The 16,376-nt window shown below is 42.0% G+C and overlaps 1 protein-coding gene and 1 long non-coding RNA gene across 2 annotated transcripts in view; one reads left to right on the plus strand and one right to left on the minus strand.

Moving 5' to 3' along the window:
• LOC138405077 (uncharacterized) overlaps positions 1–5,016 on the minus strand; it is a 65,448-nt gene extending 60,432 nt beyond the window's left edge. The window contains exon 1 of the long non-coding RNA XR_011238756.1: positions 4,911–5,016. This is a non-coding gene — a long non-coding RNA (uncharacterized lncRNA). The remainder of the gene's footprint in view (positions 1–4,910) is intronic.
• Positions 1–16,290, plus strand: part of cdh2 (cadherin 2, type 1, N-cadherin (neuronal)) — a 60,470-nt gene extending 44,180 nt beyond the window's left edge. The window contains exons 8-16 of the mRNA XM_069511140.1: positions 1,087–1,224; positions 1,704–1,889; positions 2,819–3,072; positions 4,428–4,570; positions 5,622–5,855; positions 6,736–6,969; positions 7,218–7,357; positions 12,246–12,410; positions 15,036–16,290. Of these exons, the coding sequence (XP_069367241.1) occupies positions 1,087–1,224; positions 1,704–1,889; positions 2,819–3,072; positions 4,428–4,570; positions 5,622–5,855; positions 6,736–6,969; positions 7,218–7,357; positions 12,246–12,410; positions 15,036–15,242 (1,701 nt within the window). The 3' untranslated portion in view covers positions 15,243–16,290. The remainder of the gene's footprint in view (positions 1–1,086; positions 1,225–1,703; positions 1,890–2,818; positions 3,073–4,427; positions 4,571–5,621; positions 5,856–6,735; positions 6,970–7,217; positions 7,358–12,245; positions 12,411–15,035) is intronic.
• Positions 16,291–16,376: the final 86 nt, after the last annotated feature.

The following is a 16,376-nucleotide window of genomic DNA, read 5'->3' on the forward strand; positions in this document are numbered from 1 at the left end:
TTTTCTGTCTTGCATTTGCTGCCTGTTGTAGATCAGCACATCCATTTTCCATATTTACATAAATGCACTGTGCATTTTTTATATGACGACAAAACACAGCTTGAGTATCTTTGCTAATATTCAGACTGTCTGAGAACTAATGAGCCAAAGTGAAAGTGAATTTTGCAGATTAGCAACTAAATGAGAAGTAGAAATGGACTTGGCTCTTTCACACTTATTTACTCTTACAAGGAGGCAGCGTGCATCACTGAGCAGCTAAATGTTTCCCTTCCCTCATTCTAGCCTTTTTTTTTTCCTCTAAAGCAGAAGCTTTACTCGCATTTTCTTTCTTGCCTCTTCCCCCGTGCTGCAAAAGCGACCTCTCTTTCATTTAATTGGATCGTACGGCTATTTGGGAAAATAAATAAAATAATATAGAAAGCTGGAGCCAGTTGGTGCAATCCTAGGGAGGGCAATCTGGCGAGGTGGCTGTTCAATCACTTCCACCCTGGGGGCGCAGTTTTATGTCTGCCAGTTGCCACCATGAAAGTAATTTGCCCGGCTCTCATTACCTAGCAACTGGTCCGTCACCTGAGTGGCTTTTAATGTGAAAAGAGTCATTTGTTAGCTTCATGTTTGTGTGTATGTGGCAGAGGTGTGCGTTTCACACATCCACCCACAAACGTCCCCAAAGGGAATAAATCAGATTTATATAAAAGGCCATCATCAGTCATTATAATTAATAACCTATCCAGGTCAGATTTGTTTCCTTTTAGTTGAAAACATAAATAATAATGCACACTGGGTTACCAGTTTATCAGGGAGACTAAAGTGTGCTGTAATTCCAGACATAAATCTTCGTGGAGCTTATAATGTTGACACTGACTCAGAGAGGTGTTTATTTAACCCTGTGGTCATTTGTAGTATGTGGAAGGTTTGTAAAAAACGGAATTATAATTATTGGTGTCTCTAATAATTTGTCCGTCCTCATTTTCATTAGCAAAGGTTTTCAAAATAACATCACAGTAAACTTTAAAAATGGCTGCACCGGTCCTATACAGAGAAACTGTGTTTTAATCCTGTTGTTTCTCTTCCCTTCCCCTCCAGAAAGTGCCCCAGTACACACTCATCATCCAGGCCACTGACATGGAGGGCAACCCCATGTACGGCCTCTCCAACACAGCCACGGCTGTCATCAGAGTCACTGACATTAACGACAACCCACCAGAGTTTACTGCTGAGACGGTAAGAAAGAAATTGATATGTAAGACAACACAGTAATGTTAGCGAAAGGAAAATACCACAAGTATCCCTCCATTTCAACCTAATGTGGATATATGCACTCAACCATCAGTTCTGCTCACTTAACCTAGTTCTGCTTGCCCAGCATTTTGAAATCCATACAGATATACAAGTAGACAGCCATGTGCAAAGTGTATTCCCCTACAAATGTTGACACATGCAACTATGTGGACGTCTGCCCGAGTGAAAGGGGCACTTACTGTGTTTGCGAATCACTGAAATTTGTAATGCTCCTGTTGGTGCTATCAGGGGAGGACAGGGGATGAGATGACCATGACGACATGATAAGTTACCTTAGATGTCTATTTACTCAAGAATGGTCCCGCTGTGCTGTGTAAGGCAAGGGCCTGGTGTGCGTTCTGCTGCCACAGCAGTATCACTAACAGCTCACTGTTCTGCACGTTCATGGTTTATTCATGCAGTTTTTCGGCGAGGTGCCTGAAAACCGTGTGAATGTCATTGTGGCCAACCTGACGGTGACTGACAAGGACCAGCCCAACACACAGGCCTGGAATGCTGTCTACAAAATCACCGGGGGCGACCCCACTGGCAGGTTCTCTGTGCCCACTGATCCAACCACTAACGAGGGCCTGGTGACGGTCGTCAAGGTGAGGCCTCCTCCTCCTACTCCACTGCTTTAATCCCTCAGACCTGCATACATGTATTAATGCTATACTGAGAGGTATGGCTCTGCAATATTCTCTGTCAGTATATATTTATAACATCTCATAAGTTATTTTAAGCACTTTGACATTGATAGAGGTGAAGAGGTTGTAAATGTAATGTCGCTCCCTGTTGATGAAGAGAACAAATTAATAATTCAACTGTCCAGCTGAAGTTGTTTGAGAGAGTCAAAGAAGTTTATGTAAGGCTACTCATGAAACGTCGGTACAATCTGATGTTTTGTTGATTTTGAAAAGTTTTACTGACATTACTTAGTGTGCTGTAAGAGCAGTGTTAAAAGGAAATTCTCATTTTGAACTAGAATGGCACTCAGTAGAGCACATAACGATGTCTTCTAATGAAACCACATTTAAATTCAATACATCAAATTTTTATTTGGATCTGCAACAAATGTTACACTCTCATTAATATCTGCCCCCGAAACATGCTTGTTTTTTTTTTTTTGATTTTCATCAAGATCCGTTAATTAGTCTCTGAGAAAATTAAAAAGTGAAAAACGCCCAATCTTGCAATGAAAAAAAACAAAACAAATGCAGACAACAACATACCTTCCTCAGTGGAGGAAATTAAGTGGAAATTATAATAAATTGACATTATGTAAACCTTACCTAAAATAACTGTTTAAAATTCAGGTTACATTACTTGGTTGCACAATTCTTACATCAGCACTTCTAATGGTGTGTATCCTTCAACTGACCACAAAAGGATACAGTCACTTCATCTAATCTGACTTTCTTCAGAGGAAGAAACAGCTTCCAGTCTTTGTAACGGAAAAGTGTAATGCGATTAGATCCATCCTGCATTTTGATGTGTGATTCACTCTGAGCGTTTTCTTTCTTTTCCTGTTCTGCAGCCTATCGACTATGAAACCAGCAGGACATATGTGCTGACAGTGGAAGCGAGGAACGAGGTCCCTCTGGCCAGAGGCATCCACTCTCCTCGTCAGTCCACCGCCACTGTGTCCATCAGAGTGATAGATGTCAACGAGAGCCCCTACTTTGAGCCCAACCCCAAACTGACCAAGCTCGAAGAGGGAATGATGCCAGAGTCGACTCTGACAACCTTCACTGCGCAGGATCCCGATCGCTTCATGCAGCAAAGCATCAGGTTGGTTTTGCAGTAAAACATAAAAGGAGAAGAATTTTACTACACATCTTCAAGTAATCAGGTCCACTCCACAGATTGCAAACTTAAATGAATAATAAACAATAAATCAATTAACTTTGGGCTTCCTTGTTTGGGCCGAACTTTTCAGTTTGGATGGAACCTAAATAACATGTGAAAGTTGCCTCAGAGCACTGTTCAGATCAAAAGACCAACATTTATTCCGAACAAAAGAGGTTGATTTGGTCAGGATTAAATTGAACTATGGTTCAGATTGTTTGCAGTGTGAAATTATTTATTTGGATAGTCTGGACTTTTGGATCAATTTATTAATAAGACAGCATTAATCAATTGAAGAAGACAACTAAGCAAAAGCAGTTTGTAGGATTGTTTGCATTCTTTGCCTCCAACATAATAATGGTTGAACCACAAAGATGTTTATTTTGCTGGTAGTAAAACCATATTTATATTAAAATAGCAATACAAATGAATGAAATTAACCGCTCCATTCATTTTAGAGGGAAAGCCAAAATTTTCTCTAAGCCAAAACAAGGCAAAAAACACAATAGCCACAATGATATATGTTCTTCTACAAACCAATCAGTGTGAAGTAAAGGTAAATGCAGCCCATATGGCTGATGACTCCCCTAAATTTCATGTGAACCCAGAACTAACTGGATCAAATATAAACAATGTAACTACGACTTTCCGTTGTGAAACATCACTTATTTCATTGTACTTGTTCCCTCTTAAAGATAAGACAGATGTTTAAATCAAATATATAAATATAAATATAAACTTTTAGTGGGTGCATTACTGTTCATGCAGTGCCCTACGTATAACACTATCATGATAAAGACTCTTCATCCTGTCTGTTTTCTCCACCGTCTCTGCTGAAAAAGCACGAAGCAGCCAGCACGTCTCCATCTCATGCTCGTTGAACGAGCCCCATTTTTCTCTTTTTCATCATTAGGCGTTTTGCCTCACAGCTGTTTGGCCACAGAAGAGTTTATCTGTCTGAAAACAGTCCATGAGAAATACGCTAGCTTTGTAATTCCACGGTTTGTCCTACAAATTAGTTGGAGCTAATGATAAGTACAAGCCAGTTTGGTCTCCCCCGAGAGGCTGCTCTCAAAACTTTAGAATAATTATGTAAAATGTATGAAATCTAAAATATTCATTCGCTGTAAATAAATAAAAACAAAAAACATTTTTGGAAGAAAGCGATGCCAAACTGGCAATGGACACTAAATCCATCATCTAGATTATTTTTTTTTAATCTGTCGCACTCTCACACCCAAATGAAAAGTAAGGATTATGAATTATAGTAAAACCCTCTTTTTCTTCTCTTTTCTCAGATACTCCAAGCTCTCAGATCCAGCCAACTGGTTAAGGATTGACCCCAACACCGGCCGTATTACAACAATTGCCATTTTGGATCGAGAGTCGCCCTTTGTGAAGAACAGTTTGTACAATGCAACGTTCCTGGCCACTGACAATGGTATGTAACCATTTAAGTTGCACTGCAGTTGCCAAAAATACCTTGTTGATGTCCTGTGATATCCCTTCTACATGGTCTATGTGTTTTAGCTAGGCTGATACACGAGTGCTCTATTCCTGGCCATTATTGTCAGAGCATTCAGGAGGAGATAATGCTGCCTTTTCAAAAGGAAGTCGAGCGGATGTCTAATATAGCTTACATCTCAAAGGTCACAGACTACCTCTGTGCTGTTTTACCTAAAGCCAGAGCACAAGCACACCGTTATTGTTGGGGGAAGAAAAATAACTACCTCAGTTACAGCCACAAAGACAACCACAATGCTTGAAGGTCAACCTCTTACCAGCCACTTGGCCTGTCGGAACGATGACCACCTTAGCTGAAGGTTAATGTGCTAGCAATCCCAGAACCATCATCCAACATGTGGATGTATTCACCTCTTCCCCGCGCTGGTGGGATTTACCTCTGTTCAGGTTTACCCTGTTCTCCGGAGCATAGCTTAGGCCAATAGGCTTAAAAACTCTACCACTAAAGAGGTTTCTCAGCATTAATGGGTCAGGATTGGATGACTAGCTCCTTTGAGCGTGGCCTGAATGGTAAAAAAGCCTCTTAGCTGAGTGAATACATAGAGGAGCCTGAGAGGAGCGACAGTGGGCTCTGTTTGTCTGCTTTAGTATTCCCGTCCTGTGTCCTTCGTCAGGAAGACGTTCTTTAGGCACACACATTCACACACCCACACACACACACTTAGTACCCAAATGTTCTGATATCTCCCTCTTTCTGTCTACCTCCTCACTCAAGATTAGATTCTCAGATCAGTATGCAGTTTGAATGGGTCTTCTCCCACTAGAGTAAATAGCTGTTTAGAGTGTGTTTTTTTCACCATTAGACTGAAGGATAAACTTCATACTTTGTTTGTCCTGTGGAGTTCATTATGAGTGCAAAACGAGAGCTGGAATTCCAATAGTATATATTCATATCCATATGAAATGAAAGAAAAAAATCCCCCTCATAGATATGTATGAGCTAAGTGTGCATGTGTTGGTCTATGCAGGTGTCCCTTCAGCAAGTGGCACAGGCACTCTCCAGATCTACCTGATGGATATCAACGACAACGCTCCCAAGGTGTTCCCTCAGGAGGCGGAGATATGCGAAAAGCCAGAGCCAAATGCCATCAACATCACCGCCCTCGACGGAGACCTTAACCCGAATGCGGGGCCGTTCGCCTTTGAGTTAGCCCACAGGCCCTCTGACGTCCGGAGAAACTGGACCATCACAAGAGTCAGCGGTAAGACACACAAATTTCATATCAGCAACTCATTAGATTTATATTATACTGTACATTTAAAGCAAGGAGGCTGTGAAATGCATTCAATAACCTGTCAAAGACATTGCTTCATCTTCTTTGACGATGGCCTCCATTTGTATTCATTACTGGGAAAAAATGAAAGGCGAGCAGATGACCCTTTTCAGCCTTTTTATTCCAATCTGTGGCATATCATAATTACAAAGAAGAGTGTAAACTGTAGCAGTATGTATAATGTTCTACAGTCTGTTCTTCAATAACTAAAGCTTGCAACACTTCAGAAATAACTGTCACACTGCAGAGGGGTCAGACAGAGCTGAAATGCACAGTGCTAAAATGTGTTACCCTAACCAAGCACTCATTAATTGTTTATGCTAATTTAAAGCAAAAATACACGAGTGGTAGAACTGTCGTGTGTTTGTTATTAGATAGTGTGATTTGAAATTCAGTGAATATACATCTATCTTAATAGGATAACGGCATTTGGATTATGGCGGCTGGGAATTTAGCGTAAGCAGCATTATCAAAAGGTATTCAGTAGATTTATAAGCTCCAAATCTGAATCCTGGCCGTGTTTTGGATTAGATATGCTGATGCAACTTCCAGGTAGGAATTTACGCTGCATATTTGTGCCGTGTAATCATACTGTGAACATGGTTTACACAAATGGCTATTCAGTTTTCATTTAATCCCTTCTGAAAAACTTACCTGCCACAGAAACATGACGTTGTTTTATTTTTAATCACATCAACTTGCTTAATCTCTACACTCACCTCCTTGTATTGATCGTCTCTAAAAAGGAGCCACCAAAGATCATTCGCTCACTCTCATTTTCTTTCCTCTCTCTCTCTCTCTCTCTCAGGTGACTACGCTCAGGTGAGCCTGAAGATCGGCTTCCTTGAAAGTGGCATCTACGAGATCCCCATCATCATCACAGACTCAGGCAACCTGCCCATGTCCAACACCTCCTACCTGCGGATCAAAGTGTGCCAGTGTGACATCAATGGCGACTGCACCGACCAGCAGCACATCATGGCTGCCGGCCTGGGCACAGGCGCCATCATATCCATCCTCCTCTGTATCATCATCCTCCTCAGTGAGTGTCTCAGTGGCTCTCTCAAACAGCACATCACACATTCATACACACACACAAACACACAGGGATTATAAAGACAGCTAAACATTATCCGAGATACGACTAGATTACTGTAGGATTACCAAAAAGATAGCCTTGATCAGGCCCCCGTCCAAGCTCTAAAACATCAGATCCGATTGCATTTGTATGAAAATATGTAAGTTATTATGTTTTGTAATATGAGATCTCTCTCTGTGTCTGTCCATCAGTTCTCGTGCTGCTGTTCGTTGTGTGGATGAAACGCCGTGACAAAGAGCGTCAGGCCAAGCAGCTGCTCATTGATCCCGAGGACGATGTGAGAGACAACATTCTCAAGTATGATGAGGAAGGTGGAGGAGAGGAGGATCAGGTAAGAATCCCACAATGAACATACACACCTTTGACTTATTTTAACCCATAAGCCTCCGAATATAAAGCATTGTTTGCAAATGCATTTGATAGCTTAAACATTTAGCTTGCATTGTAAATCGTTACCTTTTCCTTAAACAAAGCAAATCCATTAAAAAAAACAAAACACCAAATCCGGAAAACCTGCTCAGATCAATCTCTATCTTCCTCCTTGTCTTGCTGCTCCTAAAACATGTCTCACTGATAAGCATTGGTTAACAGGTCAGCAGGAAGACCATTTGTGTCAGACCCTTCTTCATTGTTATTTACATCAATGAAACACTGCTGTAATCTGCTTCAATATCACTCCCCTCGCTTAGATCCTCAGCCATCGTCTGAAACTGCTTTTAAGTGCTAACAAACAAACATTTCCTATAATGCATTACAACTCTCCTGCCAGTATTCCACCAATGACATTGTGGATGAGACTCATATGTCTCATCCAGCTTTAAAGGGAGAAGCACGCAGTAAATACACGCATATGTTGCATCAAGTCTAAATAAGTTGAAAACATATTTTCTGCGTCATCTCCCCCAATATAAGCATTTTTTTGTTTTGGCAAAGTAAGAAGTGAACGATGTCTGTCTGTGCTGCTTTGTCTTTGTCACGTTGGTTCAGAGAGAGACGTCTCAGTCGTCTGAGCTCCAGTCAAGATATTTAACATTTAAATCAGAATCTGTCGACAGTTGTGTGGGTGTTTGCTTTTTACTCGCCAGGCCACTGCCAATCAAACTTGATCAAACTTTCACAATCCTGCTGAAGCAGATAAGTTTTTGAGTCTTAGTCATAAAACATAAACTTAAACTTTCGGTCTGACTCATTAAGAAATAAATATTTACATTTGTGGACAAATATTAGATATTTCAACATAATAAGATTTTTTTCTGTTTTCCAACTGACGCTCAGTAGAGAGTGACATTTCTTTGAAAGGGTGACATGAGGCGAGTGTGTGGTCTTTGTTAGGGAGAAACATTCAGGTCACATCTTTGCAGCATAGTAGGAGTTTGTGTATAACGGAAGCAGCATACGGACAAAAAGGACAGCCTAGTCTTGTTCTGCAAGCATACATACTGCCCTCTTAGAATGCATTCTTTTTTAATGCTATTCATTGTCATTATGCTGCTCTGAGATTTACCCCGCAGCCATTCACAATGAGGAGTTAGACGGTTTTGTTTTTCTTATTTTTTTCCAAAAAGGAGCTAGGTATCAAAAAACTGGGATCAATAAGGCAAACTGTTCTGGTAATATTGGACATGTTTTCTCAACTGGAACTGGTTCCCATTCCACAACCCAAACACACACACACACTCACACTCTCACACACACTCTCACACACACTTACACTCACACACACACTTACACTCACACTCACACACTCACTAGAATAGGAATGCAGTGCTCTGGGCATCAATAAAGTCATATCTCGGTATCCCCTTACACTGATCAGGCGCATACAGACAAAAATTCAATTGTCCTAATGACCCCTTGTTAGCATAACGGAATCATTTCATCACAAAGGCAGTAATATACCAAATGGGCTATTTTCTTGTTGCTGGCTGAAGTGCTCCAGTGGTTTAGGTATAGCAGAAATGAGCAGGAGACCGTGGCCTGACCCAGTGCAATGCCAAATTAGCCTCTGAGACTTGTAATTGGTAAGCTGATGTCATTTGGAGACAGACATCTGCTGTGGTGCAATAATGAAGCTCTGTCTAAGGTAACAATATGACTGGAAAGCCATTACACATCTGCCAGTGATTAGGCAAGAGGGAGCGCACCCGCTTGTGTATTCACATCGTCACTTTCACGCACAGAATGCACAAACTTGCGGGCCATAACATGTCGAGAAGGAAAGTGTTGCTTGATATAAGTCTCCTCAAAGGTGAAATGAACGGCTGCAGCAATTTATTGAGGGAAAACAAGCTTCCATTTTGAGTGGCGCAGAGGAGGGCAGAGCGCCAGGAGAAAATGGTCTTGTCTGCAGAATTGGAGGGAGTCAGCGTTGGGTAAAAAATGGACCTGACTTTCCCAGCGATGTGGCCTTTATACTGCCCACCTCTGTTCTCCCTATCTCCCGCCAGGGAGGAAATTGAAGTGTCAGACCATTGGGGCGCTCTCGAAGTATATGATTTTAGTTGCTGCCACCATCGCCGTGGTTTGTATTGGTTTGAGACGCACTCATTTTATCAAACGGCGACAGCTGATCTGACTGCTCTCAGCGGACTTGGTAAAAATAATGCAGAAAGGAAAAGCAAATTGAGATGTCGCCGTGCACAGGTTCGCAGGTGAAAAAGATAAAGTGTGAGGCAGAGATGAGTCATGTGCGTCTTCATATGACCTCAGAATATTTTGATGCAGGTTAATTTTGGGAGCCTGGCTATATACAGAGAGTATAAGTGCTTCATGTATTTGTCTCTAGAGACGAAGAAGGGTTTCATGTCAGAGGAACTGAACCTCTCTTACACTACACAAAAGGAAGGAAGCTGTGAGATCATGGTAACGTTGCCACTACTAGACTCAACTGGACAAGAAAATAAAGCAATCAGAATTAAGAGAGTAAAGTAACTAAATATCGTATATATGCTTAATTGTTTTCTTGTTGAGAGTTAGATGAGACACTTAATACTCCCCCCCCCCCGTACCACTGTTTCCAGCCTTTATGCTTAGCCAAGCTTAGGTAACGGCTGCTGGTATGTAACGTAACCCAAAATTTTCAACTTTTCTTTAAAAGCACTTTTGCTATATCATCTAATATATTAAGGTTAAATTAAGAGCGAGAGTTACAAAAATGTTAGCAGTTACCTCCCACTGCAAAGGAAACCAGTACATGTTCATAACTTAAAGCTAGGGTTGGTAATCCTGGAAAACCCACAACTGATACACCCCACGCCCTCTTTTAAAAGCCACACCCACAAAACACAAGAACATGCATTGCCTGACAACTGCTCAGAGCCGACTTTTCCTTGATTCCTTCACTAACTTCTGGCCTTCACCTCTACTTCAGCGGTGTACGTCTCTCTCTGCCTGAGGACTCCGGCAATGTATAGTGACAAGTACACTAATGCTGACCAATCGTTTCTCTTGGTCCAAAGTGCCCGTGGTTTTTATAGTCCTGAGAGGGTCTTTCTTTTCAGGCTACTCTATTTATTAATGGTGATATGGCCGTGAAAAGAATTTCAACATAAAAGATAAAAAACACAACTCACCAACCCTACCTTTATCTTAGTTTTGTCGTTTTATCAACTGCAGTGGACACAACAAACTGTTTTCCTATTCTCGGTTTCCTCCTCTTAATAAACCAGCGTTTGTTTAAAACGTGTGGGATCATATGACTGATGATATTTCATGCCCTATTGCATTTTATTTTTGATGCTGCTGCTTCGCCAGGTCCCAGCAATTAAATGACTGTGTATAATGTTATTATTACCAGTAGGAATAAACTATGAAAATAAAGTGAAAAGAAACCTTATCTCTTAAAAGAGGTTTTGGTGACACGGCGATAAATAAACTCAGCTCTTTTTTAAATGGCTCTGTGTCTCACTACAGATAAAGTGTATGAGGCTTAGCAACGTTCAGTCTCCCATGTTTGAATGTGGGTCATGAGTGCCCGAGGCAGCCATTTCACCCGGCCAGTGTACAGTGAGGAGTCAATCCCCTGAAGGAGGCTGGTATGTCATTAGACCTTCCCGCTTAGTTCAGCCATTATATAGTTCCGTTGCAATTCCCGTCACCAACTCTAGACCCCTCCGGTGTGCAACCTCACCGAGGGTCAAACAGGAGGCAGACGGAAATGGACCAAAGATGATGGATGGCGTTACTGCGCGATGCGTGATGACCGTTGTTCTTCTGCCGCTACGGCCCTAGGGTGATTGTCATCCCCCATGAAATCAAATTACACATGAATAATCAATGTGCTTGTTTTTAGATTTGAGATGATACTTATTAGTGTGGATTTGAGTGAGTTTGTCAAGTGCCTGCTCGCTTCACCGTGTTTGTATATCTCGGCTGTTTGTGCATCATCACAGGGTTTTATTTATATTTTTTAAATTTATTCTCACGTTTATTTTTACATCGGAGTATTTGCAGCCTTTTTTCATTTTATATATTTCTTTATTCCTTCCTGGGAGTGAGCGTGCACGAGTCTGTGTGTGTAGGTACATGTGCAGCTGAGCAAAGACAATTTTGAAGGGGGGATATTAGAGATGGATGGATTACTGAAAATCTTCTAAAGAGGGACAATCCATCATGCACGCTTATTAGGCACACACCCTGATTCTCAAATGGCATTTTCTCTATCATATCTGCTGTCACTGTGATACCATCCAGACATTCAGCTCAGCTCAGCGCGCCTCTGTCTCTCCCCTAACTCCTTTTCTCTCCCCGCTCTTCTCTCCTCCTCCTACCCTGTTCATGACTTTGCACAAACTGCGAGCCATTCAGGTTGCCTTGGTAATGTTAATAGGATTAGCAATGGCTTATGCATATCCACCATCCCGTGTCTGGGCATTGATTAGAGCAAAACAGTCGCCTGCACATCCTCCTGCAGCACACTGCACAAGTACAAACACTCTGCAGCGTATGATGTGGTCCTCAGCATTGCCCCCCCTCAGTGCTGGCTCTTTTAATGTGTCAAATTGTCCCTGGGCTTGTGCTTCACAGACAAGAAGATTAAAGTTTCCCTCGTGTTCCCTCAGCTCTCCTCGCCACATTCTGAACTCAAAAAACCTTCCCTCGACTTAGTTGAACTTCCTCCTTGCAGCGCCGGAAATGTTTACCTATTTAAATAATAACACTCAGTTGAGGGGTCTCGTCGCACCACTCAGCTAACTCCCATCTGTCTGTGTGTTTCCTAGGATTATGATCTCAGTCAGCTCCAGCAGCCGGACACGATAGAGCCTGATGCCATCAAGCCGGTGGGAATCCGCCGTCTAGACGAGAGACCCCTCCACCCCGAGCCACAGTATCCCATGAGGTCAGCAGCACCCCACCCTGGAGACATCGGAGACTTCATCAATGAGGTAAAAAAACACACCAGCCATCAAACACTGATTGAAAACTGAGATCAAATCAAATGAAAGGATCAGTGCTGTCAGAAGGTTTTGAGTTTTTCATTTTCAAGTTGAATGACTTTCTTATGAGAAATTTGTATCTAAATAAACAATTTGTTTCAGTATCAAGGAGAAAAACCGGCGCCTTGTAGAGAGAGAAAAAACTTTACTTTAAATCGAATCAATTATTATTAGAATTGTTTTCATCTTTTCCCAGAACAAAGCAGAAACTTTTCTCATTGCACATAGACATGTACTAAGCAAGAAAAGTACATGACGCTAACTCACTTAGACATAATTGTTTTTCCCTTCACTTTCCCTCAAAATAGAGTTATAGACGGTTCAGCGTAGAAATAGGAGATGAGAGGAGCAATAGAGTGACTTTCCATCGTATGGCACTGTAAAGTGTGCCCTCCTTTGCCTCAGGCCATCATTGACTCCAGCATGAAGGGAGAATGTAAAATGAAAAGAGCAGTCATGTATTTTTCACAAGCTCCAACAGACAAGAGTTTCACAGCATTACAAATGGAGTTCTCTCCTAGTTTTTGGATGGTGCCCATGTTTTTAGATTAGAACTTGCCCTTTCAGTTCTGCTCCCCAACCGTCTATCTCTCAGATCCCTTTACTCAGCCGCCGCTCATTTTCGACTCTCACCATGTGTCGGGTATACACCTAACACGGTTGCCGTAACAGCAGCTATGAGGTGAAATTCAATGTTTTTTGCGCTGTCCAATAAAGAGCAGTTTGACAATGCGCACCCTCTTCCAACAGAACTTGTGATTTTTAATATCCCCGCAAGACCTCAGGGACTTTTCAAGTCTGAGCATCCTGACCCAGAAAACACTCTCTGCAACCAGGCAATGTTGATCTGCTTTTTAGTCCCAGATTTGACTGTCGCTAAAGCTCAGTCATGGTCGCTGCGGTGCTCCCATGGAGCCGGAATCTGACCTAACTGATAAGGGCAAGCGGCCAGAGGAGCAGGGAGACAGAGACGAGTGGATAAAGGGAGGGAGGGAGACGGGGGGTCTGATCTTCATCCCAAAATGTGTACACGCCCACGGGAGCTTGTGGCTCCTAATTAAATTACAGGGACAAAAAAAATTAAGCATAGTGCTAGCATAAGTGCTTTAACCCCACAGTCAGACAAACAAAGGTCTATTAGTCAACTCCTGGTCTGTTCCCACAGAGGGGGGGTAACATTAAATACATTAACGCCAAACCGACATGACCCCTGTTGGCCACAGGTGGACACAATGCCACAGGGGGAGACATTACTGAAGTGATTTGCTTTCAGCATTTTGCAGGGCCTCACTTCTGCCTCGGCCAGTTGTGTGTGCATAGAAATACCAGCAGGTTCGATTACGCATCTTTTGTTAACTGTGGGAAACAGCAACCCAAAAAAAGTTCAGCTCTTAAGAAGTTGCGATTGTCTCTTGCACAGCCGGTGACTCAGTTATAGTGAAACTATGAAGCAGAGTTCTGTGATTGACTAACCTCATGAATCTGCCAGTGGGGTCTTGGTTGTAGTTAAAGGGGGCTATAACCAGCAGAGCGATTATGGTTGCAATTGTAATGAATAATCCAGCTGTCATATTTCCCACCAAATTATCAGCACCACAGCCCTGAGCCGATACTTAATGAAAGCTAACAAGTGGAAAATAATCGCTAAGTGCCCAAGCGGTTAAATTCAATCCATCTTTTTTTATTTGAGAGCATTTCAGTGCTGTAAAGGCAGCGCAGAGGAAACAATAAATCTTTGACAAGTTCCCGATGAGCTGATGTCTCATCTCTCTTATGTGTTGTGTCGCTCCACTTGTGTTAATTCATTTATTGTATGTTGGGCGTTGGGTGTTGGGTCGGGTGGATCCAAAGTGGTTCATGGCCCGAACACAGCTCAACTCCTCGATTAGTGATCCGTTAATCTCCAGAGTCCCGTTAAGGAACTAGTCTGGAAATCAATAAGAGTCCGTAAGGATGACTCTGGGCGTGTCGAGCACAATCTTCAAAATACCCCCCACCCCCCTCCTCCCAACCAGCACCATGAGCCTCAAGATAACACAGAGACACACCTGCGACATGCTCCCCTGATTGTTGCCTCTGTCGAGTCTTTCACTCTCTTTTACTGTTTAGGCAGGAGTCAGATAAATGTGAAATATTAGAGATATTGCTATTTAGATTATAGATAACAATTGTGTTGGAGTTGTACTATCTCTGCATGGGCCTTGAAGAAGAAGAGAGGGAAGGCTGAGCACAAGGGTCAGTGGGGGGGGGGGGGGGGGATGATTCCAATCATCTGAGGCTGCTGGTCACACTCAATCTTGGTTTATGATCAAAAACATGGATAATCCCACATCCCAGAAACACCAGGAGAATACCAACAGAAACACAAAGGAAACTCGCAGGAACACGAAAGCTTGATTTCCTGAACAAGTGGAGGCAGAAGCGCCGACTGGTTTTAAGGATAGATTAGCCTGTTTGTGTGCAGCAGTGGGGGGGCGGGGAGCCGCGCTCATATGGCTCGCTCCTCGTTGCAGACCGTGTCGGCTCGCAGCTTAATCTCTCCATCTAACCACGGTTTTATTTCCTCCTGTACAGGGACTCAAGGCAGCAGACAACGACCCCACCGCTCCTCCCTACGACTCCCTGCTAGTGTTCGACTACGAGGGCAGTGGCTCCACGGCCGGCTCCCTAAGTTCCCTCAACTCCTCCAGCAGCGGGGGCGACCAGGACTACGATTACCTCAACGACTGGGGCCCTCGCTTCAGAAAACTGGCAGACATGTATGGTGGAAGTGATGACTAAGGACATGCAGCCGCTCCTTGAAGGATGAAAAGATGAAAAAAAAAATTAAGAGAAGGAATGATTTCCTGTTGATGGACATCTACAGCTTCTGATATTCCACCGAGAGAGTGACGGAACTATGACAGAAATGAAACAAAAAAAAATAAAAATAAACAATGATTCAGAAAAAATTTCAAAATCTACCAACCTAGGCTTATTGTTGTAGTCTACGCATACATATGCTTGTTGAAAGCTTAGGCATAGGCTGTGGTCCCGTGACGGAGGATGTGGTCGGGAGCACAGATGGACTGTCACCACTCGGATTGTTGGTATTGAATGCGCTCAGTTACACTTGAATTTCACAGTACAGAAGCACTGGGATATAATGTGCCTTTTTGTACATTTTTTTTGGATCTAAATGATTAGTTTTATGTTCAAGGCTTTAATGGTACTGACTTTTGGAGTGATTTCAAACGTATGTTACACTCTGGTATGCTTCTACATGCTTTTTTCCTTTGGTTACACAATGCTCCTGCTTGTTGACGATTATTTAAATAGACTGCAAAGAAAATGAAGGATCATCGGTAAGGTTGGACGGAGAGAAAAACAATTAAGAGCAGCACTGTACAGAATGCTAGACTTCTTGACTTTTTCACTAAAAATTAAAGTTATGCAGCTGGTTGCAAATAAAGGGAGTTATGAATAATACTTTTGTAGCAGGTTTTTTTTCTCCTTTTTTTGAGGTGATGTAGTATTTTACAAAAACAACAAAAAAAACAGTTCTGGTCTAATCTATGTACACTTCATTTGCCTTAGTCATCATCTGATATTTTCAAGTTTTACTTCACTGTAAAAAGTTGTGTGTACATAATGTTTTTTTTTTCTTTATCTCCTATTTTCTTTTTGATGTAGTATATGAAGAAGTGCAAAAAGTTCCAAACTTGTAAATGTATAATTTGGACTACAAATTCAAAGTTTTTTGCATGTTTTTATCAAGAAAAATGAAAAATGTTGTTTCCCAAATTTATTTACAAAGCGAAAAAAAATAAAAAATCTGGGTGACATTAAATGTGTAGAAGTTAAGAGAGTTTTTTTGTATAAAACATGGAAAAAACACTGATAAAAATGGAAAAGTAGTGATCTTGTCAGCACAAC

This window comes from Paralichthys olivaceus, chromosome 16 (genome assembly GCF_024713975.1).
Source record: "Paralichthys olivaceus isolate ysfri-2021 chromosome 16, ASM2471397v2, whole genome shotgun sequence".
Lineage (NCBI taxonomy): Eukaryota > Metazoa > Chordata > Actinopteri > Pleuronectiformes > Paralichthyidae > Paralichthys > Paralichthys olivaceus.